The sequence below is a fragment of the Rana temporaria genome, chromosome 7 (assembly GCF_905171775.1).
Source record: "Rana temporaria chromosome 7, aRanTem1.1, whole genome shotgun sequence".
NCBI lineage: Eukaryota > Metazoa > Chordata > Amphibia > Anura > Ranidae > Rana > Rana temporaria.
The window spans coordinates 26072686-26096641 of NC_053495.1; the positions used below are offsets into that span (position 1 = coordinate 26072686).

Below are 23956 nucleotides of genomic sequence, written 5' to 3' on the forward strand. Positions count from 1 at the left end.
CTTATAGCAGCACCAGCTTAGATGTATAGCATTTTTAGGGTGTGCCCACCAAGTATCTTTTTGTATTTTGTATAGACCCTGACCAGGTCTCTTGGCTGGAGCACCCCTCCCCCTCTTCATTACCTCACATTAGTGGCCACCAGTGTATAGGAAGAAACCCTTCAGTTCTCCCACATAGAGGAGTATATCTCCCATGGTTGAGACCCAGGTTCTTTCATTCTATTACTAGGGTAGGACCCACTAATTCGGGGTACTTTGTCGCAGTAAGTGGGCTTAGCACTATATGACTATATAGTGTGACCAAACCCCCGTATTTTTGAATATGTTCAGGTGTTTTTAACTAGCCTTGCAGGATAAATGTCATTTTTGCATGTGTGCGCTATAATCTGTTTTGTACTGTATTTGGTCTTATAGCAGCACCAGCTTAGATGTATAGCATTTTTAGGGTGTGCCCACCAAGTATCTTTTTGTATTTTGTATAGACCCTGACCAGGTCTCTTGGCTGGAGCACCCCTCCCCCTCTTCATTACCTCACATTAGTGGCCACCAGTGTATAGGAAGAAACCCTTCAGTTCTCCCACATAGAGGAGTATATCTCCCATGGTTGAGACCCAGGTTCTTTCATTCTATTACTAGGGTAGGACCCACTAATTCGGGGTACTTTGTCGCAGTAAGTGGGCTTAGCACTATATGACTATATAGTGTGACCAAACCCCCGTATTTTTGAATATGTTCAGGTGTTTTTAACTAGCCTTGCAGGATAAATGTCATTTTTGCATGTGTGCGCTATAATCTGTTTTGTACTGTATTTGGTCTTATAGCAGCACCAGCTTAGATGTATAGCATTTTTAGGGTGTGCCCACCAAGTATCTTTTTGTATTTTGTATAGACCCTGACCAGGTCTCTTGGCTGGAGCACCCCTCCCCCTCTTCATTACCTCACATTAGTGGCCACCAGTGTATAGGAAGAAACCCTTCAGTTCTCCCACATAGAGGAGTATATCTCCCATGGTTGAGACCCAGGTTCTTTCATTCTATTACTAGGGTAGGACCCACTAATTCGGGGTACTTTGTCGCAGTAAGTGGGCTTAGCACTATATGACTATATAGTGTGACCAAACCCCCGTATTTTTGAATATGTTCAGGTGTTTTTAACTAGCCTTGCAGGATAAATGTCATTTTTGCATGTGTGCGCTATAATCTGTTTTGTACTGTATTTGGTCTTATAGCAGCACCAGCTTAGATGTATAGCATTTTTAGGGTGTGCCCACCAAGTATCTTTTTGTATTTTGTATAGACCCTGACCAGGTCTCTTGGCTGGAGCACCCCTCCCCCTCTTCATTACCTCACATTAGTGGCCACCAGTGTATAGGAAGAAACCCTTCAGTTCTCCCACATAGAGGAGTATATCTCCCATGGTTGAGACCCAGGTTCTTTCATTCTATTACTAGGGTAGGACCCACTAATTCGGGGTACTTTGTCGCAGTAAGTGGGCTTAGCACTATATGACTATATAGTGTGACCAAACCCCCGTATTTTTGAATATGTTCAGGTGTTTTTAACTAGCCTTGCAGGATAAATGTCATTTTTGCATGTGTGCGCTATAATCTGTTTTGTACTGTATTTGGTCTTATAGCAGCACCAGCTTAGATGTATAGCATTTTTAGGGTGTGCCCACCAAGTATCTTTTTGTATTTTGTATAGACCCTGACCAGGTCTCTTGGCTGGAGCACCCCTCCCCCTCTTCATTACCTCACATTAGTGGCCACCAGTGTATAGGAAGAAACCCTTCAGTTCTCCCACATAGAGGAGTATATCTCCCATGGTTGAGACCCAGGTTCTTTCATTCTATTACTAGGGTAGGACCCACTAATTCGGGGTACTTTGTCGCAGTAAGTGGGCTTAGCACTATATGACTATATAGTGTGACCAAACCCCCGTATTTTTGAATATGTTCAGGTGTTTTTAACTAGCCTTGCAGGATAAATGTCATTTTTGCATGTGTGCGCTATAATCTGTTTTGTACTGTATTTGGTCTTATAGCAGCACCAGCTTAGATGTATAGCATTTTTAGGGTGTGCCCACCAAGTATCTTTTTGTATTTTGTATAGACCCTGACCAGGTCTCTTGGCTGGAGCACCCCTCCCCCTCTTCATTACCTCACATTAGTGGCCACCAGTGTATAGGAAGAAACCCTTCAGTTCTCCCACATAGAGGAGTATATCTCCCATGGTTGAGACCCAGGTTCTTTCATTCTATTACTAGGGTAGGACCCACTAATTCGGGGTACTTTGTCGCAGTAAGTGGGCTTAGCACTATATGACTATATAGTGTGACCAAACCCCCCGTATTTTTGAATATGTTCAGGTGTTTTTAACTAGCCTTGCAGGATAAATGTCATTTTTGCATGTGTGCGCTATAATCTGTTTTGTACTGTATTTGGTCTTATAGCAGCACCAGCTTAGATGTATAGCATTTTTAGGGTGTGCCCACCAAGTATCTTTTTGTATTTTGTATAGACCCTGACCAGGTCTCTTGGCTGGAGCACCCCTCCCCCTCTTCATTACCTCACATTAGTGGCCACCAGTGTATAGGAAGAAACCCTTCAGTTCTCCCACATAGAGGAGTATATCTCCCATGGTTGAGACCCAGGTTCTTTCATTCTATTACTAGGGTAGGACCCACTAATTCGGGGTACTTTGTCGCAGTAAGTGGGCTTAGCACTATATGACTATATAGTGTGACCAAACCCCCGTATTTTTGAATATGTTCAGGTGTTTTTAACTAGCCTTGCAGGATAAATGTCATTTTTGCATGTGTGCGCTATAATCTGTTTTGTACTGTATTTGGTCTTATAGCAGCACCAGCTTAGATGTATAGCATTTTTAGGGTGTGCCCACCAAGTATCTTTTTGTATTTTGTATAGACCCTGACCAGGTCTCTTGGCTGGAGCACCCCTCCCCCTCTTCATTACCTCACATTAGTGGCCACCAGTGTATAGGAAGAAACCCTTCAGTTCTCCCACATAGAGGAGTATATCTCCCATGGTTGAGACCCAGGTTCTTTCATTCTATTACTAGGGTAGGACCCACTAATTCGGGGTACTTTGTCGCAGTAAGTGGGCTTAGCACTATATGACTATATAGTGTGACCAAACCCCCGTATTTTTGAATATGTTCAGGTGTTTTTAACTAGCCTTGCAGGATAAATGTCATTTTTGCATGTGTGCGCTATAATCTGTTTTGTACTGTATTTGGTCTTATAGCAGCACCAGCTTAGATGTATAGCATTTTTAGGGTGTGCCCACCAAGTATCTTTTTGTATTTTGTATAGACCCTGACCAGGTCTCTTGGCTGGAGCACCCCTCCCCCTCTTCATTACCTCACATTAGTGGCCACCAGTGTATAGGAAGAAACCCTTCAGTTCTCCCACATAGAGGAGTATATCTCCCATGGTTGAGACCCAGGTTCTTTCATTCTATTACTAGGGTAGGACCCACTAATTCGGGGTACTTTGTCGCAGTAAGTGGGCTTAGCACTATATGACTATATAGTGTGACCAAACCCCCGTATTTTTGAATATGTTCAGGTGTTTTTAACTAGCCTTGCAGGATAAATGTCATTTTTGCATGTGTGCGCTATAATCTGTTTTGTACTGTATTTGGTCTTATAGCAGCACCAGCTTAGATGTATAGCATTTTTAGGGTGTGCCCACCAAGTATCTTTTTGTATTTTGTATAGACCCTGACCAGGTCTCTTGGCTGGAGCACCCCTCCCCCTCTTCATTACCTCACATTAGTGGCCACCAGTGTATAGGAAGAAACCCTTCAGTTCTCCCACATAGAGGAGTATATCTCCCATGGTTGAGACCCAGGTTCTTTCATTCTATTACTAGGGTAGGACCCACTAATTCGGGGTACTTTGTCGCAGTAAGTGGGCTTAGCACTATATGACTATATAGTGTGACCAAACCCCCGTATTTTTGAATATGTTCAGGTGTTTTTAACTAGCCTTGCAGGATAAATGTCATTTTTGCATGTGTGCGCTATAATCTGTTTTGTACTGTATTTGGTCTTATAGCAGCACCAGCTTAGATGTATAGCATTTTTAGGGTGTGCCCACCAAGTATCTTTTTGTATTTTGTATAGACCCTGACCAGGTCTCTTGGCTGGAGCACCCCTCCCCCTCTTCATTACCTCACATTAGTGGCCACCAGTGTATAGGAAGAAACCCTTCAGTTCTCCCACATAGAGGAGTATATCTCCCATGGTTGAGACCCAGGTTCTTTCATTCTATTACTAGGGTAGGACCCACTAATTCGGGGTACTTTGTCGCAGTAAGTGGGCTTAGCACTATATGACTATATAGTGTGACCAAACCCCCGTATTTTTGAATATGTTCAGGTGTTTTTAACTAGCCTTGCAGGATAAATGTCATTTTTGCATGTGTGCGCTATAATCTGTTTTGTACTGTATTTGGTCTTATAGCAGCACCAGCTTAGATGTATAGCATTTTTAGGGTGTGCCCACCAAGTATCTTTTTGTATTTTGTATAGACCCTGACCAGGTCTCTTGGCTGGAGCACCCCTCCCCCTCTTCATTACCTCACATTAGTGGCCACCAGTGTATAGGAAGAAACCCTTCAGTTCTCCCACATAGAGGAGTATATCTCCCATGGTTGAGACCCAGGTTCTTTCATTCTATTACTAGGGTAGGACCCACTAATTCGGGGTACTTTGTCGCAGTAAGTGGGCTTAGCACTATATGACTATATAGTGTGACCAAACCCCCGTATTTTTGAATATGTTCAGGTGTTTTTAACTAGCCTTGCAGGATAAATGTCATTTTTGCATGTGTGCGCTATAATCTGTTTTGTACTGTATTTGGTCTTATAGCAGCACCAGCTTAGATGTATAGCATTTTTAGGGTGTGCCCACCAAGTATCTTTTTGTATTTTGTATAGACCCTGACCAGGTCTCTTGGCTGGAGCACCCCTCCCCCTCTTCATTACCTCACATTAGTGGCCACCAGTGTATAGGAAGAAACCCTTCAGTTCTCCCACATAGAGGAGTATATCTCCCATGGTTGAGACCCAGGTTCTTTCATTCTATTACTAGGGTAGGACCCACTAATTCGGGGTACTTTGTCGCAGTAAGTGGGCTTAGCACTATATGACTATATAGTGTGACCAAACCCCCGTATTTTTGAATATGTTCAGGTGTTTTTAACTAGCCTTGCAGGATAAATGTCATTTTTGCATGTGTGCGCTATAATCTGTTTTGTACTGTATTTGGTCTTATAGCAGCACCAGCTTAGATGTATAGCATTTTTAGGGTGTGCCCACCAAGTATCTTTTTGTATTTTGTATAGACCCTGACCAGGTCTCTTGGCTGGAGCACCCCTCCCCCTCTTCATTACCTCACATTAGTGGCCACCAGTGTATAGGAAGAAACCCTTCAGTTCTCCCACATAGAGGAGTATATCTCCCATGGTTGAGACCCAGGTTCTTTCATTCTATTACTAGGGTAGGACCCACTAATTCGGGGTACTTTGTCGCAGTAAGTGGGCTTAGCACTATATGACTATATAGTGTGACCAAACCCCCGTATTTTTGAATATGTTCAGGTGTTTTTAACTAGCCTTGCAGGATAAATGTCATTTTTGCATGTGTGCGCTATAATCTGTTTTGTACTGTATTTGGTCTTATAGCAGCACCAGCTTAGATGTATAGCATTTTTAGGGTGTGCCCACCAAGTATCTTTTTGTATTTTGTATAGACCCTGACCAGGTCTCTTGGCTGGAGCACCCCTCCCCCTCTTCATTACCTCACATTAGTGGCCACCAGTGTATAGGAAGAAACCCTTCAGTTCTCCCACATAGAGGAGTATATCTCCCATGGTTGAGACCCAGGTTCTTTCATTCTATTACTAGGGTAGGACCCACTAATTCGGGGTACTTTGTCGCAGTAAGTGGGCTTAGCACTATATGACTATATAGTGTGACCAAACCCCCGTATTTTTGAATATGTTCAGGTGTTTTTAACTAGCCTTGCAGGATAAATGTCATTTTTGCATGTGTGCGCTATAATCTGTTTTGTACTGTATTTGGTCTTATAGCAGCACCAGCTTAGATGTATAGCATTTTTAGGGTGTGCCCACCAAGTATCTTTTTGTATTTTGTATAGACCCTGACCAGGTCTCTTGGCTGGAGCACCCCTCCCCCTCTTCATTACCTCACATTAGTGGCCACCAGTGTATAGGAAGAAACCCTTCAGTTCTCCCACATAGAGGAGTATATCTCCCATGGTTGAGACCCAGGTTCTTTCATTCTATTACTAGGGTAGGACCCACTAATTCGGGGTACTTTGTCGCAGTAAGTGGGCTTAGCACTATATGACTATATAGTGTGACCAAACCCCCGTATTTTTGAATATGTTCAGGTGTTTTTAACTAGCCTTGCAGGATAAATGTCATTTTTGCATGTGTGCGCTATAATCTGTTTTGTACTGTATTTGGTCTTATAGCAGCACCAGCTTAGATGTATAGCATTTTTAGGGTGTGCCCACCAAGTATCTTTTTGTATTTTGTATAGACCCTGACCAGGTCTCTTGGCTGGAGCACCCCTCCCCCTCTTCATTACCTCACATTAGTGGCCACCAGTGTATAGGAAGAAACCCTTCAGTTCTCCCACATAGAGGAGTATATCTCCCATGGTTGAGACCCAGGTTCTTTCATTCTATTACTAGGGTAGGACCCACTAATTCGGGGTACTTTGTCGCAGTAAGTGGGCTTAGCACTATATGACTATATAGTGTGACCAAACCCCCGTATTTTTGAATATGTTCAGGTGTTTTTAACTAGCCTTGCAGGATAAATGTCATTTTTGCATGTGTGCGCTATAATCTGTTTTGTAATTTAAATGGCACACGCCCATTTGAATTGGCCCGCCTTGCGCCGGAGGCCGCGGGCGTAGTTTTCATCGCAAGTGCTTGGTGAATCAGACACTTGCGATGAAAAATTGCGGCGGTGTAACTTATCTAGGATAAGTTACGCCGCCGCGATTCTACGTGAATCTGGCCCAGTGAGCTTAATAATACTTAACATTTAATAATAAAATTGCTTTAAATAACATGCACTGAAATATAGTTTTTCTGCAAGAAACTCATTTTAAATATTCATCTAAGGTGGGTCTGAATTCTATAGGCTTTCCAGTATGGATCCATGGATTCTCCCCCAATAAGAGATCTAGAAGGGTAGCTGTGGGTTTCGACAGGAATACCCCATTTATTTTAAAGGCAATGGAATCAGACCCTGAAGGAAGATTTTTGTTTATAAAAGGGTATTTATTTAATAAAGAATACACGCTAGTAAATATTTAGGGCCAGATCCACAAATATCCGACGTAACTTAAATCTTCCGATTTAAGTTACACCGCCGCAAAATTTCGACCTAAGTGCCCGATCCACAAAGCACTTACCTTGAAATTTGCGGCGGTGTAACTTAAATGTGTCCGGCGCAAGGCGTGCCGAATCTAATGGGGCGAGTCCCATTTAAATTAGGCGCGCTCCCGCGCCGGACGTACTGCGCATGCTCCGTCGGGTAACTTACCCGACGTGCATTGCGCTAACAGACGTCGCTCCGACGTCATTTGCTTAGACGTTAACGTAAATGGCGTCCAGCGCCATTCACGGACGTCTTACGCAAACGACGTAGAGTTTAAAATTTCGACGCCGGAACGACGGCCATACTTAATAGGGCTTAGTCAAATAGGACTTAGCCCTATTTTTACACGGTGTAACTCGACGTAAACGACGTCGATTCAGCGTGACGGGCCCGTCGGAACGTTCGTGGATCGCCGTAAGTGTTCATTTGCATATTCTAGGCCGGGCGCAATGGCCTCGCCACCTAGCGGCCGGCCTAGAATTGCATCCTTAAGATCCGACAGTGTAATTCAATTACACATGTCGGATCTTCTGCCTATCTATGGTAAACTGATTCTGTGGATCAGTTCCATAGATAGAAACAGGGATACGACGGCGTATCAGTAGATACGTCGGCGTATCCCTTTCGAGGATAACCCCCTTACTGTCCTAATGTCTATCCTAGCGTGTTCCTAAAAAATGTACTGAAAAAACTTGAGAACTTTAGAGAAGGAAAGGTGATTATGGCGGGGGAATTAAACTTTGTGTTTGACCCAAGCCTGGACACCCAACCTATCTCTCTTCGATCAGAGGGAAGACATTTAAGGATAGTTAAACAAAAACTATATGAGCAGCATTTGGTGGATGTTTGGAGAGTCCTGTACCCAAGGGGGAGGGATTTCACATATTACTCCCAGGTCCATTCCTCCTATTCTCCTGATACGCCGTCGTATCTCTGAGTCCGGCCGTCGTATCTATGTGCCTGATTCATAGAATCAGTTACGCATAGATAAGCATTAGATCCGACAGGCGTAAGGCTCTTACGCTGTCGGATCTTAAATGCAATTTTTTTTTTGCCGCTAGGTGTCGTCGACGCCGTTTTTCCCGTCGAGTATGCGTTTACGTTAGATTTGCAATGCGTAAAGTTGCCCCTGGGTATATGAGGCGCAGTCAATGTTAAGTATGGCCGTCGTTCCCGCGTCGAAATTTGAAAATTTACGTTGTTTGCGTAAGTCGTCTGTGAATGGGGCTGGACGCCATTTACGTTCACGTCTAAACCAATGACGTCCTTGCGACGTCATTTAGCGCAATGCATGTCGGGAAATTTTAGGGACGGCGCATGCGCAGTACGTTCGGCGCGGGAACGCGCCTAATTTAAATAATCCAATTCAAATGAGCCCCTACCCGGCTCATTTGAATTAGGCGGGCTTGCGCCGGGGGATTTATGCTACGCCGCCGCAACTTTACAGGCAAGTTCTTTGTGACTAAAGCACTTGCTGTAAAACTTGCGGCGGCGTAACGTAAATGACATGCATTACGCCGCCGCAGTTTTACGCCCAGATACGAGAATTTGGGCCTATGTGTTTCTAGACCACCAGCTCCTAGAAGGACTAAAAAAAGCTGAAGTGAAATCGATCACCCTCTCTGATCATGCACCGGTTGTAGTCAGCTTAGAGCTGGAAGATATACCGGATAGGCAAAGATCTTGGAGGTTGGACGAATCACTTCTATATAATCAGGTTATAGCGGAAGATCTGGAAAAGGAATTGAATTTCTTTTTCATAGAAAATAATATAGAGAATATTGCACCAACCGTCCTGTGGGAGGCGCATAAAGTTTTCATGAGGGGGAAGTTGATTGCAGAAGGAGCAAAGAGGAAAAAATTTTGGACAGCCCAAAAAACAACAATTGCTACAGGAAATTCAGGAGCCGGAGCAGAAACATAAAAAAGTAAATGACAAGGAGGTAATGACTAAGTTGCTGGGAAAACGGGAAGCCCTGAGAGACATGTTGAAGTCAGATACTAAACGTATTTTTACTAAAAATGCCATGAAACAGTATAGATTTGGTAATAAACCAGGGAAATTGCTGGCGGGGCAGATCAAACCTAGAAGGAAGCCGAATTTCATAGCTAAGATAAAAAATAAAATAGGAGAGATGAAACACTCTACCAGAGATATTAATAAAATTTTTATGGAATATTACCAATTATTATATAAAGTAAATGACTTACAGGACCCTGGGGATATACAAGATAGAAAAGATAAAATAAAAAGGTATCTGAAGGGAATTAAATTACCAGAAATAGCCGAAGAGGACTCAAGAAGACTAGATAAGGATATTTCTAGAGAAGAAATAGAGCAGGTTATTAAAAATAGTAAGTTAGGGAAAAGCCCCGGCCCTGATGGTTATACATCTTTATATTATAAGAAATTTATCGGTATTTTGTCACTCTATTTTCACTCAGATATGAAGTCGATAGGAGGAGGTCTCAATATACGAGGAGAAGCCTTAGGGGCTTATATATCCCTCCTAGTAAAAGAGGGAAAAGACCCTACAATGTGCTCTAGCTTTAGGCCAATATCCTTGATCAATGCTAGGATATTGGTCAAGAGACTAAAGCTTTATATGCCAGAACTTATAGGGGAAGATCAAGCAGGCTTTGTCCCTGGTAGAGAGACCAGAGACAATATCTTAAAAACAGTCCTCCTAATACATGAAGCAAAGAAAAGTAGAAGACCAGCCCTGTTCCTATCAATAGACGCCGAGAAGGCCTTTGATAGGCTGGACTGGGATTTTATGTTGCAGACTCTATATGAGTATGGCATAGGACCCCGCATGATCAGATGGATAGAGGCTTTGTACTCCATCCCTACGGCCCAAATCCAAGTCAATGGGACCCTCTCGGAAAGTTTTAGGCTCTTTAATGGGACACGTCAGGGCTGTCCATTGTCCCCTTTGCTCTTTGTGCTGTCATTGGAACCTTTCTTGATATCTTTGAGAGCAAATCAGGAAATTCAGGGTATAGAAGTGGGAGGCCAAGAATATAAAATATCTGCTTTCGCAGACGACATTATGGTGTATTTAACAAACCCTTTGCAAACCCTCCCAAAAATACTGGAGGAATTGGGAAATTATGGGTATGTCTCAAATTTAAAAGTTAATATGGAAAAAATGGAAATATTAAATATCTCGGTTCCAACAAATGAGAGTGGGTCTCTCCGAAAATTATATCCTTTTAGGTGGAAACAAAAAGGGTTGAAGTATCTGGGAGTACTATTGTCAAAAACAAATATAGATTTATATGAAGATAACTATATTCATCTGTTAAATAATATTAAAAGTGAACTGAAAGGATACCCCGCCCATAGACTGTCATGGTTTGGCCGGATAAGTGTGGTCAAAATGATGATCCTTCCAAAAGCTCTGTACACATTTCAAAGTTTACCGATAAATATACCTGGGGCATATTTTAAAATATTGAGATCTGTTATACAGAAATTTGTATGGAATAATGAGTAATCGTATTGCTTACCGGACATTAACCAGATCAAAAGAGAAGGGGGGGGGGTATTCCTTCCGGATCTTGAAAAATACCATGAGGCAGCAATTCTGCGGAGGGCTATGGATTGGACACATGCCCCTCGGCAGAAAAAATGGGCAGAATTGGAGGAGAAAATCTGTAAATCCGAGTTGGGACAGGTTATCTGGATCCCAAGGCAGTCTAGGGGATCCTTTGAGGAAGCGGCCCCGATTACCATAGAAGCATTAAGAACATGGGACAAATTAATTAAAAACATACAGGGACAATACAACAGTCCCTTAATGCCCTTAACAGGAAACAACTACTTCCCCCCGGGGAAAGACAATAAAATGTACCTAAAATGGTCTACATCATCCCATCTGAGATTAAGGGATGTTATGAAGGGCAATGCCCTATGCTCACTAAGTGAACTGCGCGATAGATACGGGCCCACTCTATGGGAAGTCTGGAGATATAAACAATTGCAACATTTTGTAAATACTCTCCCAAAACCTCTTCGGGGGGTGGGTGGGTTAAACGTATGGGAAAAATTAGTCGACCAAATGGGGATAGGTAGGCATGGAATCTCTACTATTTATAAGTTGTTAATGACACACTTAAAGGGAGGAGCTGTGTGTCCAACAGAGAGCTGGGAATTAGAATTTAATCAACTATTACCAGAAACTATGAGAAGTAAAGTTTTAGAATATGTTCACTCTACATCTGTAGAGACAGGGCTAAAAGAAATTAACTTTAAATTATTAATCAAATGGTATTATGTGGCAGCAAAATTACACAGGATAAACCCTCAAGTGTCAACTCTATGTTGCCCTACGTCCGTTTCGTAAAAAAAACGTACTTCTTCCAGGGTTTTTTTTACAAAACGGACGTAGGGCGAGCAGCGCGCTGTCGTCACCCAAGAAGCACTTGACGTTCCCCCAGTGTACGAGAGCCTGAGAGTTTTGTGTACCGGCCGGCACATTAGATTCAAGGCAAATCTTAAACTGCATAATTGTAAGTGCAATTTTAACTTTTTAAATACATTTTTTACACATTTAACGCACTATGTGGAGCTGTCACTGTTTCTTACATGGTGGGCAATGTTACTGCTGAAATTTTCTTGAGGAACAAGATCCAACAGGACCGTATATCCGAAACTGTGAGATTGGGACCTATAATACGCTGTTTCTGATCCCCTGTAATAAGGGATCATGGGAATTCGGTAAGAGGCCAATTTATAAGTTTGGTGGAGGAGATATCACGTTTTCCTTTGGACACATTTACAATCAATCTGTAATGTGACACAGATGCACGGGTGTTGGACACATTATCTGCTGTTTAAACTGACTTTTTTGCTGTTAATATTTTGGACTATTGATTTATTTATAGCCAAACGTCATATTCAGGCAATGTCCTTTTGATCTAGTGTCTGTTATATTATTAATACTTTCAATCTTTTTTGTTTTCACTTGTATATTACTATCACCATCACTGGTGTGGGATTTTGAGGTGGCTGCATGCTGCACCCTAGTGGCCATCAGAGGTCGCTCCTAACATAGCAGCCACCTTCTTCACTTTTATCACTGTAGATCACCCCCTTGCACACGCCTGTGTCTAGCATGCAGGGTATTTGAGGTAGCGCGATTTATATATTTTTTCTTATATTTATCTCTTGTATTTATTGTTTGCATGTTAATCGCAGCACCTGGAGGGATTAGACTGACTACGTTACAGTTTATTTTCCCTTTTTTTAATCTTTCTGGTATTTTTTTAACGCAGCTTCTTTCCATTTTTAGTGTGATATATACTACCTACTACAGCAAAACAGACATTTACAAAAGAAAAAAGTGTGTTTGAATTGCCTGAAAAATGACAGCTTCAGATGATTTCAGAACGGCCAGGGACTTCCTTCATCCATACCAGAACTTTTTTGTAGATATAAAGGTTAATGGGGACCCCCGCAAAAAAGGAGAAACCCCCCCTGGCAAAGTCCCTTATCCCCATGTTGATGAGGATTGGGGCCTCTTCCCCACAACCCTAGATGAGTGGTTGTGGAGGTCTGCGGGTTCTGGGATTATCAAAATTTAGAAGCCTCCTTTGACAATAAGGGGGTGAATGACTATAGGGTGCATAGAATTCTTATAAAGTTTAAAGAAACAAACATACACAATTTTTGAGAAGTCCTTTACTACAAATTCTAAAAAAATTGTCCCACGATGGATATGCACCATCAAAGCCTGACATCTATCAACCGGGGAAAGAAAAAAAAACCTAAAGGGTCTGGTATAATTTTTTTTTTTTTTTTGCATAAGGTCCACTTGGACTGGGGCTGGAATGAATTATAAGAATTTTCTTTTTTAAACTATCCCATCTCCTTTGTTTACCACCACTTCCCTAATAACCACTGACAGCAGAAGAAGGAAGCTGTCATATATACTAATAAGAGAAAATGGTGTTTAGCTACTGTTAAGCCCCGTACACACGATCAGAATTCCCAACAGAAAAATTCCGATGGGAGTTTTTGGTTGGGAATTCCGACCGTGTGTATGCTCCATCTGACTTTTTCTGTTGGGAATTCCGACTGTTTGTACGGGGCTTAAGACAGAAATCGGAAACAAACAAAGTTCGGTCCAAAACTGTGTTCAGACCTAACTGGGAGCTCATTTCTATTGGGAGAGTGTTACATCTGGCATGAAAATAAATACATCAGTTATTCTAGACAATAGTAATGAATAAAGTCCCTACCTTTTTGCCCGTTAGTTCCTCGAACACCATCTACCCCTGTACCAAAACCAAACAAAATAAAATATAATAAATATTAAAATAGGTTTCGTGGACATTCACTTTTTGTGCAGTAGACCTGAGACATCTGTTCTTCATTAAACAAAACTACACTCATGTTATTTCTTAATATTATGTAGCGGGATATCACCCTTTTAATGTGATATAAAAGTCTGCTGATCAAGAAGCATCTCAGCTCCCTCCTGTGGCTGAGATGAGTTAGAGCCGCCTGTTGTTTACTTTTTGTCCTGGTACCACAGAGAGTGTTGGGAGATTGAGTACAAGGAGAAGAGAGACTCCATTTGCCCTGGCCTGTTATGGACGACATTACTCAGAGAGCAATTGTACAATCCCAGAATGCTTTTGCCTCCGGCGCAGCCTGCTGGGGAGGTAATTTAAGGGAGAGGACATGTTTGGCACGCTCTCTCTGGACCGCCTCTTCAACCCAGGAGCACACCTGTGGAAGTCTCCCCACAGAAGTAGGCCAGAGTTGAGGCCTACCTACGCCGGGCGGAGCGCCATTGAGGAGGAGAGACAGAACCTCTAGTGGAGTGATCGGACGGGCTTCCAGTATCCCTGTGACCTGTTTGAGAACCGGAGGCTGTCGTCTAGCAAGACTGTGATCGGAGATCGTGAACGGAGTGTCACGGAAGGACAAGGCCTGAACTGGTTAGGTGAGACGGGCACCAGCCCAAGACCTACTAACTGTATTGTTGGAGGGTGGATCGGCCACTGTGATTCAACTCTTTGGGTCTCTTCCACCAGTTTTTTTTGTCACCACATTGGATTACAAATTACCCCTTGCGCGCCATCGCATGCCAACAAATCAGTACACGAACATTTGGGATAATGTGAACTGAGGTTTGGTCTGATCAACCAAACCACATTAGTTAGGTATACCACTTAAAGACTGCTTATTTAGTTATTGCAGATTACAGATATCCATTTTATATTCTCTGATTGAGTAAACAGGTTTATTATACTGTGTAGTATTGTTAGTAGTGAGAGCTGGAGGAGGCTTGGCAAGGGGGTACTTCAGTGTGGATGTCTTATTTAGGGAATCCCCTTGCTGTGTGCTTACACAGGTCTGCATAGACATCATAGTTTAACTTACACCTATTTGTTATTATCGTCTCTGGGCCAGATTCTCAAAGAATCGGCGTTGGCGTAGTGTAAGCCATTTACACCATGCCACCGCAACTTACTGGAGCAAGTGCCGTATTCTCCAAGCACTTGCTCCGTAATTTGCGGCGGCGTAGTGTAAATAGCCCAGCGTATGGCTGCGTAATTCAAAGGGGGCGGCTTGTATTCAAATTAAGCGCGCCCCCGCGCCGATCGAACTGCGCATGCGCCGAGCGGAAAAATAGCCCAGTGCGCATGCTCCAGCTCACGATGGAAAACGTCAATGACGCCGACGTGAGCGTCATTGACGTAAAGTCGTATTCGCGAACGACTTAGTAAAACGACGTAACCGACGGAAAAAGACGACGCTGACCCGACGCCATACTTAACATAGCATACGGCGGACTGGCGTAAGGTTACCCCTCATATAGCAGGGGTAACCTTACGCTTCCGGAAACTACGTAAACGACGACGACGCGGCGCAAATTCGTTCGGGAATCGGCGTATCAGGCTCATTTGCATAGTCAAATGAGAACTGAACGTAAACGCCACCTAGCGGCCAGCGGCGAATTACATCTAAGATACGACGGTGTAAGTGACTTACACCTGTCGGATCTACGCTGTATCTATGCGAAAATTATTCTAGGAATCATACACATAGATACCCGGGGCCAAAAACAGAGATACGACGGTGTTTCCTGAGATACACCGTTGTAACTCTTCTGAGAATCTGGCCCTCTGACTCTTGCAGGGCTCTGCAAGCAGTTTATTATTGTTTTACCTTTGTTTCTTTGGCTTCCTATCAAGTAAAGTGTCACTTTGGTTAAGCTGAAATCTGTGTACAGTCTATCTGTCATTCTTTAGGATCAATACAACTCAAGGTAATCATTAATTTACATAAATTGTTGTAGTGTGATGGGATATTGTGCCCTTCAATGAGTTATTGGGGTCCACAATTCCCATTATGCCAGTTGTGCCAAGGGAGGGTTTTGAGCCAACTTTCATGGGTTGACAACCAGAGCGTAGACCCAAAACAAACCAGCAGCTCCTTCGGGGGTAGTGCTACAATTAAATAATGTAAGTTAATGTTTAAAAAATGTTGTTACTTTGTATACTGAATAGACGTGTGAGCAGCCATCTTCATTTAGTGTTTAAGCTCTGCTTCCTGCTCAGTAGTACTTCACTGTGATTGTGCTTTACTTTTTATTTCTCTTTTAGTGCACCTCTACAGTCTAATGTGATAGTCTTAGACAAGGACCTTCAAGGTTTCTAAACAATGGGCAAATTTACTGTCCTTCAAACTTTAGAGGGGCCAGATTGTTGACAATGGAAGTAGAACATTTCCTGGCATCAATTACAATGCTCCATCATTGGTGTTAGTGAGAAGAATAGTGCCCCATCATCAGTGTCTATTAGAGGAATTCTGCCCGATCCATAGTGCCCACTGTTGGTGTTAGTGGGAGGAATAGTGCTCCATTGTTGGTGTCAGTGAAATAAATAGTGCCCACTGTTGGTGTTAGTGGGAGGAATAGTGCTGCAGGGGCTGGATAAAGGCAAACAAAGGGTCACATCTGGCCCTCGGGCCGTAGTTTGAAGACCACTGGTCCACGATATATACTTAAAGGGATTTAGCAAGCGTGACAGGCTAGATACAAAACGTTAAGTTGCCACCAGAACAGTAATAGAGGGGAAATCATCTAATGGGGATATTTGTTACCATGACAACTAAGAGGGGTTCTCTCACTTCCTGTTGAGTCTATGGTACAGAACATGAAGATAATTACTCTAATGGGGCCCAGGTGGCAAATCAAAAAAACACCTTAAGAAACATCTTCAAAACCAAGCAGTTGTCTGACAGATGAAATCAAAGTGTTTGGTCTGATATACAAAAGGTGTGACAAAGACACCTAAAACCATACCTGGCAACCCGGCAGGTCCAGCTTTCCCAGGTTCTCCCTTTGGCCCTGGTAGGAAATAATAATAATATTTAGCTTCATTTTTCTATTGGTCCAGTAACCACAATGATAATGAAACCATGTCTGGCTTTACCATGCTAATCTATACTCAGAGCCTACATTTTCTGAGAGCTCATGTATTCAACGAGAGAAAACATTATTAGCCGGATTCAGTAATACTTACGACGGCGTATCAGTAGATACGCCATCGTAAGTCCGAATTCGCGCCGTCGTATCTTTAAAAGTATTCTCAAACTGAGATACGCTTCTCTGTTGCTAAAATACGGCCGGCGTAAGTCTCCTACGCCGTCGTATCTTAGCTGCATATTTACGCTGGCCACTAGGGGCGTGTACGTTGATTTACGCCTAGAATATGTAAATGAGCAAGATACGCCTATTCACAAACGTACTTGCGCCCAATACACTGTTTACGTAAGGCGTTTTTCAGGCGTAAAGATAAACCACCAAAAAGATGGCGCAGCCCATGCAAGGTATGGACGTCGGAAGTGCCGTCGAATTTTAGGTCGTTTGCGTAAGCGTACGTGAATGGGGCTGGGCGTAGGTTACGTTCATGTCGAAAGCATGTTGAAACAACTACTTCCCCCCGGGGAAAGACAATAAAATGTACCTAAAATGGTCTACATCGTCCCATCTGAGATTAAGGGATGTTATGAAGGGCAATGCCCTATGCTCACTAAGTGAACTGCATGATAGATACGGGCCCACTCCATGGGAAGTCTGGAGATATAAACAATTGCAACATTTTGTAAATACACTCCCAAAAACTCTTCGGGGGGTGGGTGGGTTAAACGTATGGGAAAAATTAGTCGACCAAATGGGGATAGGTAGGCATGGAATCTCTACTATTTATAAGTTGATTTTTTTTTTGTTTTTTTAAGTGTATTTTTGTGCGTGTACTCGAGGGAGGAGCTGGACTGCAGGAGTTGGGAGTAGGCAGGCCTCCCCCAGAGGCAATCTGCCACCTTTCTCCATGCCCCGGGTGGCAATGGCGGGTGTGTGGTCCTCCCACACAGCCCGCCCTACCTGCTCCACTTTGAAGCCCAACGGGGCAGAGGGACTCCCTACAAGGGAGTGAGAGGCTTACCTCGCATAGCACACCGGGAGCCGGGCTGAGACCACCAAACTCAATTCACATGTAGCCGAGACCGGGATCCGAACCCCTGGCTGCAGAGGTGAATGGCTTGTCAGCGCAGTGCCAATCACGTTGAGCCACCACAGCTCCCTATTTATAAGTTGTTAATGACACACTTAGAGGGAGGAGCTGTTTCTCCAACAGAGAGCTGGGAATTAGAATTGAATCAACTATTACCAGAAACTATGGGAAGTAAAGTTTTAGAATATGTTCACTCTACATCTGTAGAGACAGGGATAAAAGAAATTAACTTTAAATTGTTAATCAAGTGGTATTATGTGCCAGCAAAATTACACAGGATAAACCCTCAAGTGTCACCTCTATGTTGCCCTACGTCCGTTTCGTAAAAATACTTACTTCTTCCAGGTTTTTTTTTTACCAAACGGACGTAGGGCGAGCGGTGCGCTGTCGTCACCCAAGAAGCACTTGACGTTCCCCCAGTATTCGAGAGCCTGAGAGTTTTGTGTACCGGCCGGCACATTAGATTCAAGGCAAATCTTAAACTGCATAATTGTAAGTGCAATTTTAACTTTTTAAATACATTTTTTACACTTTTAATCACTATGTGGAGCTGTCACGGTTTCTTACATGGTGGGCATTGTTACTGCTGAAATTTTCTTGAGGAACAAGATCCAACAGGACCGTATATCCGAAACTGTGAGATTGGGACCTATTATATGCTGTTTCTGATCCCCTGTAATAAGGGATCATGGGAATTCGGTAAGAGGCCAATTTATAAGTTTGGTGGAGGAGATATCACGTTTTCCTTTGGACACATTTACAATCAATCTGTAATGTGACACAGATGCACAGGTGTTGGACACATTATCTGCTGTTTAAACAGACTTTTTTGCTGTTAATATTTTGGACTATTGATTTATTTATAGCCAAACTTCATATTCAGGCAATGTCCTTTTGATCTAGTGTCTGTTATATTATTAATACTTTCAATCTTTTCTGTTTTCACTTGTATATTACTATCACCATCACTGGTGTGGGATTTTGAGGTGGCTGCATGCTGCACCCTAGTGGCCATCAGAGGTCGCTCCTAACATAGCAGCCGCCTTCTTCACTTTTATCACTGTAGATCACCCCCTTGCACACGCCTGTGTCTAGCATGCAGGGTATTTGAGGTAGCGCGATTTATATATTTTTTCTTATATTTATCTCTTGTATTTATTGTTTGCATGTTAATCGCAGCACCTGGAGGGATTAGACTGACTACGTTACAGTTTATTTTCCCTTTTTTTTAATCTTTCTGGTATTTTTTTAACGCAGCTTCTTTCCATTTTTAGTGTGATATATACTACCTACTACAGCAAAACAGACATTTACAAAAGAAAAAAGTGTGTTTGAATTGCCTGAAAAATGACAGCTTCAGATGATTTCAGAACGGCCAGGGACTTCCTTCATCCATACCAGAACTTTTTTGTAGATATAAAGGTTAATGGGGACCCCCACAAAAAAGGAGAAACCCCCCCTGGCAAAGTCCCTTATTCCCATGTTGATGAGGATGGGGGCCTCTTCCCCACAACCCTAGATGAGTGGTTGTGGAGGTCTGCGGGTTCTGGGATTATCAAAATTTAGAAGCCTCCTCAGACAATAGGGGGGTGAATGAGTATAGGGTGCATAGTATTCTTATAAAGTTTAAAGAAACAAACATACACAATTTTTGAGAAGTCCTTTACTACAAATTCTAAAAAAAATTGTCCCACGATGGATATACACCATCAAAGCCTGACATCTATCAACCCGGGAAAGAAAAAAAAACCTAAAGGGTCTGGTATAATTTTTTTTTTTTTGCATAAGGTCCACCTGGACTGGGGCTGGAATGAATTATAAGAATTTTCTTTTTCAAACTATCCCATCTCCTTTGTTTACCACCACTTACCTAATAACCACTGACAGCAGAAGAAGGAAGCTGTCATATATAGTAATAAGAGAAAAGCCCCCTACTATTTATGGTGTTTAGCTACTGTTAAGCCCCGTACACACGATCAGAATTCCTGACAGAAAAATTCCGATGGGAGCTTTTGGTCGGGAATTCCGACCGTGTGTATGCTCCATCTGACTTTTTCTGTTGGGAATTCCGACAGAAATAGATTGAGAGCAGGTTCTCAATTTTCCAGTTGGAATTTCCGACTGTTTGTACGGGGCTTAAGACAGAAATCGGAAACAAACAAAGTTCGGTCCAAAACTGTGTTCAGACCTAACTGGGAGCTCATTTCTATTGGGAGAGTGTTACATCTGGCATGAAAATAAATACATCAGTTATTCTAGACAATAGTAATGAATAAAGTCCCTACCTGTTTGCCCTTTAGCTCCTGGAACACCATTTACCCCTGTACCAAAACCAAACAAAATAAAATATAATGAATATTAAAATAGGTTTCGTGGACATTCACTTTTTGTGCAGTAGACCTGACACATCTGTTCTTCATTAAAGCAAAACTACACTGTTATTTCTTAATATTATGTAGCGGGATATCACCCTTTTAATGTGATATAAAAGTCTGCTGATCAAGAAGGATCTCAGCTCCCTCCAGTGGCTGAGATGAGTTAGAGTCGCCTGTTGTTTACTTTTTGTCCTGGTACCACAGAGAGTGTTGGGAGATTGAGTACAAGGAGAAGAGAGACTCCATTTGCCCTGGCCTATTATGGACGACATTACCCAGAGAGCAATTGTACAATCCCAGAATGCTTTTGCCTCCGGCGCAGCCTGCTGGGGTCTCTCTGGACCGCCTCTTCAACCCAGGAGCACACCTGTGGAAGTCTCCCCACAGAAGTAGGCCAGAGTTGAGGCCTACCTACGCTCGGGCGGAGCGCCATTGAGGAGGAGAGACAGAACCTCTAGTGGAGTGATCGGACGGGCTTCCAGTATCCCTGTGATCCGTTTGAGAACCGGAGGCTGTCCTCCAGCAAGACTGTGATCGGAGATCGCGAATGGAGTGTCACGGAAGGACAAGGCCTGAACTGGTTAGGTGAGATGGGCACCAGGCCAAGACCTACTAACTGTATTGTTGGAGGGTGGATCGGCCACTGTGATTCAACTATTTGGGTCTCTTCCACCAGTTTTTTTTGTCACCACATTGGATTACAAATTACCCCTTGCGCGCCATCGCATGCCAACGCATCAGTACACGAACATTTGGGATAATTTGAACTGAGGTTTGGTCTGATCAACCAAACCACATTAGTTAGGTATACCACCTAAAGACTGCTTATTTAGTTATTGCAGATTACGGATATCCATTTTATATTCTCTGATTGAGTAAACAGGTTTATTATGTGCAGTATTGTTAGTAGTGAGACCTGGAGGAGGCTTGGCAAGGGGGTATTTCAGTGTGGATGTCTTATTTAGGGAATCCCCTTGCTGTGTGCTTACACAGGTCTGCATAGACATCATAGTTTAACTTACACCTATTTGTTATTATTGTCTCTGACTCTTGCAGGGCTCTGCAAGCAGTTTATTATTGTTTTACCTTTGTTTCTTTGGCTTCCTATCAAGTAAAGTGTCACTTTGGTTAAGCTGAAATCTGTGTAAAGTGTGTCATTCTTTAGGATCAATACAACTCAAGGTAATCATTAATTTACATAAATTGTTGTAGTGTGACGGGATATTGTGCCCTTCAACGAGTTACTGGGGTCCACAATTCCCATTATACCAGTTGTGCCAAGGGAGGGTTTTGAGCCAACTTTAATGGGTTGACAACCAGAGCGTAGACCCAAAACAAACCAGCAGCTCCTTCGGGGGTAGTGCTACAATTAAATAATGTAAGTTAATGTTTAAAAAATGTTGTTACTTTGTATACTGAATAGACGTCCATGTGAGCAGCCATCTTCATTTAGTGTTTAAGCTCTGCTTCCTGCTCAGTAGTACTTCACTGCGATTGTGCTTTACTTTTTATTTCTCTTTTAGTGCACCTCTACAGTCTAATGTGATAGTCTTAGACAAGGACCTTCAAGGTTTCTAAACAATGGGCAAATTTACTGTCTTTACTGAATAGTGCCCCATCATTAGTGTCTATTAGAGGAATTCTGCCGATCCATAGTGCCCACTGTTGGTGTTAGTGGGAGGATTAGTGCTCCATTGTTGGTGTCAGTGAAAGAAATTGTGCCCACTGTTGGTGTTAGTGGGAGGAATAGTGCTGCAGGGGCTGGATAGATACAAAACTTTAAGTTGCCACCAGAACAGTAATAGAGGGGAAATCATTTAATGGGGATATTTGTTACCATGACAACTAAGAGGGGTTCTCTCACTTCCTGTTGAGTCTATGGGACAGAACATGAAGATAATCACTCTAATGGGGCCCAGGTGGCAAATCAAAAAAACACCTTAAGAAACATCTTCAAAACCAAGCAGTTATCTGACAGATGAAATCAAAGTGTTTGGTCTGATATACAAAAGGTGTGACAAAGACACCTAAAACCATACCTGGTGACCCGGCAGGTCCAGCTTTCCCATGTTCTCCCTTTGGCCCTGGTAGGAAATAATAATAATATTTAGCTTCATTTTTCTATTGGTCCAGTAACCACAATGATAATGAAACCATGTCTGGCTCTACCATGCTAGTCTATACCCAGAGCCTACATTTTCTGAGAGCTCATGTATTCAACGAGAGAAAACATTATTAGCCGGATTCAGTAATACTTACGACGGCGTATCAGTAGATACGCCGTCGTAAGTCCGAATCCGCGCCGTCGTATCTTTAAGTGTATTCTCAAACTGAGATACGCTTCTCTGTTGCTAAGATACGACCGGCGTAAGTCTCCTACGCCGTCGTATCTTAGCTGCATATTTACGCTGGCCGCTAGGGGCGTGTACGTTGATTTACGCCTAGAATATGTAAATGAGCAAGATACGCCTATTCACGAACGTACTTGCGCCCGATATGCTGTTTACGTAAGGCGTTTTTCAGGCGTAAAGATAAACCACCAAAAAGATGGCGCAGCCCATGCAAGGTATGGACGTTGGAAGTGCCGTCGAATTTTACGTTGTTTGCGTAAGCGTACGTGAATGGGGATGGGCGTAGGTTACGTTCATGTCGAAAGCAAGGAGTATTTGCGACGTGATTCTGAGCCGTGATTCTGGTACGGCCCTCATTTACATGGGGTCACGGGTAATTTACATGGAGCACGCCCCCTACCTGCCTATTTTGAATTAGGCGGGGTTACGCCGGGCCATTTGCGCTACGCCGACGTAACTTAGGAGGCAAGTGCTTTGTGAATACAGTACTTGCCTCACTATGTTACGCCGGCGTAGTGCAAATGGGATGCGCTACGCCGGCATAAAGATACGTGAATCTGGCTATATAGGTTTAACTAAACTTAAATAGCCAGATTCGCGTATCTTTATGCCGGCGTAGCGCATCCCATTTGCACTACGCCGACATAACATAGTGAGGCAAGTACTGTATTCACAAAGCACTTGCCTCCTAAGTTACGTTGGCGTAGTGCAAATGGCCCGGCGTAACCCCGCCTAATTCAAAATAGGCAGGTAGGGGGCGTGATCCATGTAAATTACCCGTGACCCCATGTAAATGAGGGCCGTTGGTACGGCGCATGCGTGCGCATGGTCAGAATCACGTCACAAATACTCCTTGCTTTCGACGTGAACCTAACCTATGCCCAGCCCCATTCACGTACGCTTACGCAAACGATGTAAAATTCGACGGCACTTCCGACGTCCATACCTTGCATGGGCTGCGCCATCTTTTTGGTGATTTATCTTTACGCCTGAAAAACGCCTTACGTTAACAGCGTATCGGGCGCAAGTACGTTCGTGAATAGGCGTATCTTGCTCATTGACATATTTTAGGCGTAAATCAACGTACACGCCCCTAGCGGCCAGCGTAAATATGCAGCTAAGATACGACGGCGTAGGAGACTTACGCCGGTCGTATCTTAGCAACAGAGAAGCGTATGTCAGTTTGAGAATACACTTAAAGATACAACGGCGTGGATTCGGACTTACGACGGCGTATCTACTGATACGCCGTCGTAAG

The 23956-nt window shown here is 43.1% G+C and overlaps 1 protein-coding gene across 3 annotated transcripts in view; it reads right to left on the reverse strand.

Moving 5' to 3' along the window:
- LOC120945176 (ficolin-1-B-like) overlaps positions 1 to 23956 on the reverse strand; it is a 64967-nt gene that overhangs the window by 30330 nt on the left and 10681 nt on the right. The window contains exons 3-6 of one of the 3 annotated variants that reach the window (XM_040359099.1): positions 22387 to 22431; positions 20258 to 20293; positions 16763 to 16807; positions 13686 to 13721 (exon numbers count right to left, since the gene is read on the reverse strand). In XM_040359099.1, coding sequence (XP_040215033.1) covers positions 13686 to 13721; positions 16763 to 16807; positions 20258 to 20293; positions 22387 to 22431 — 162 coding nt within the window. The remainder of the gene's footprint in view (positions 1 to 13685; positions 13722 to 16762; positions 16808 to 20257; positions 20294 to 22386; positions 22432 to 23956) is intronic. The other 2 variants (XM_040359101.1, XM_040359100.1) reach the window with 2 other exon arrangements.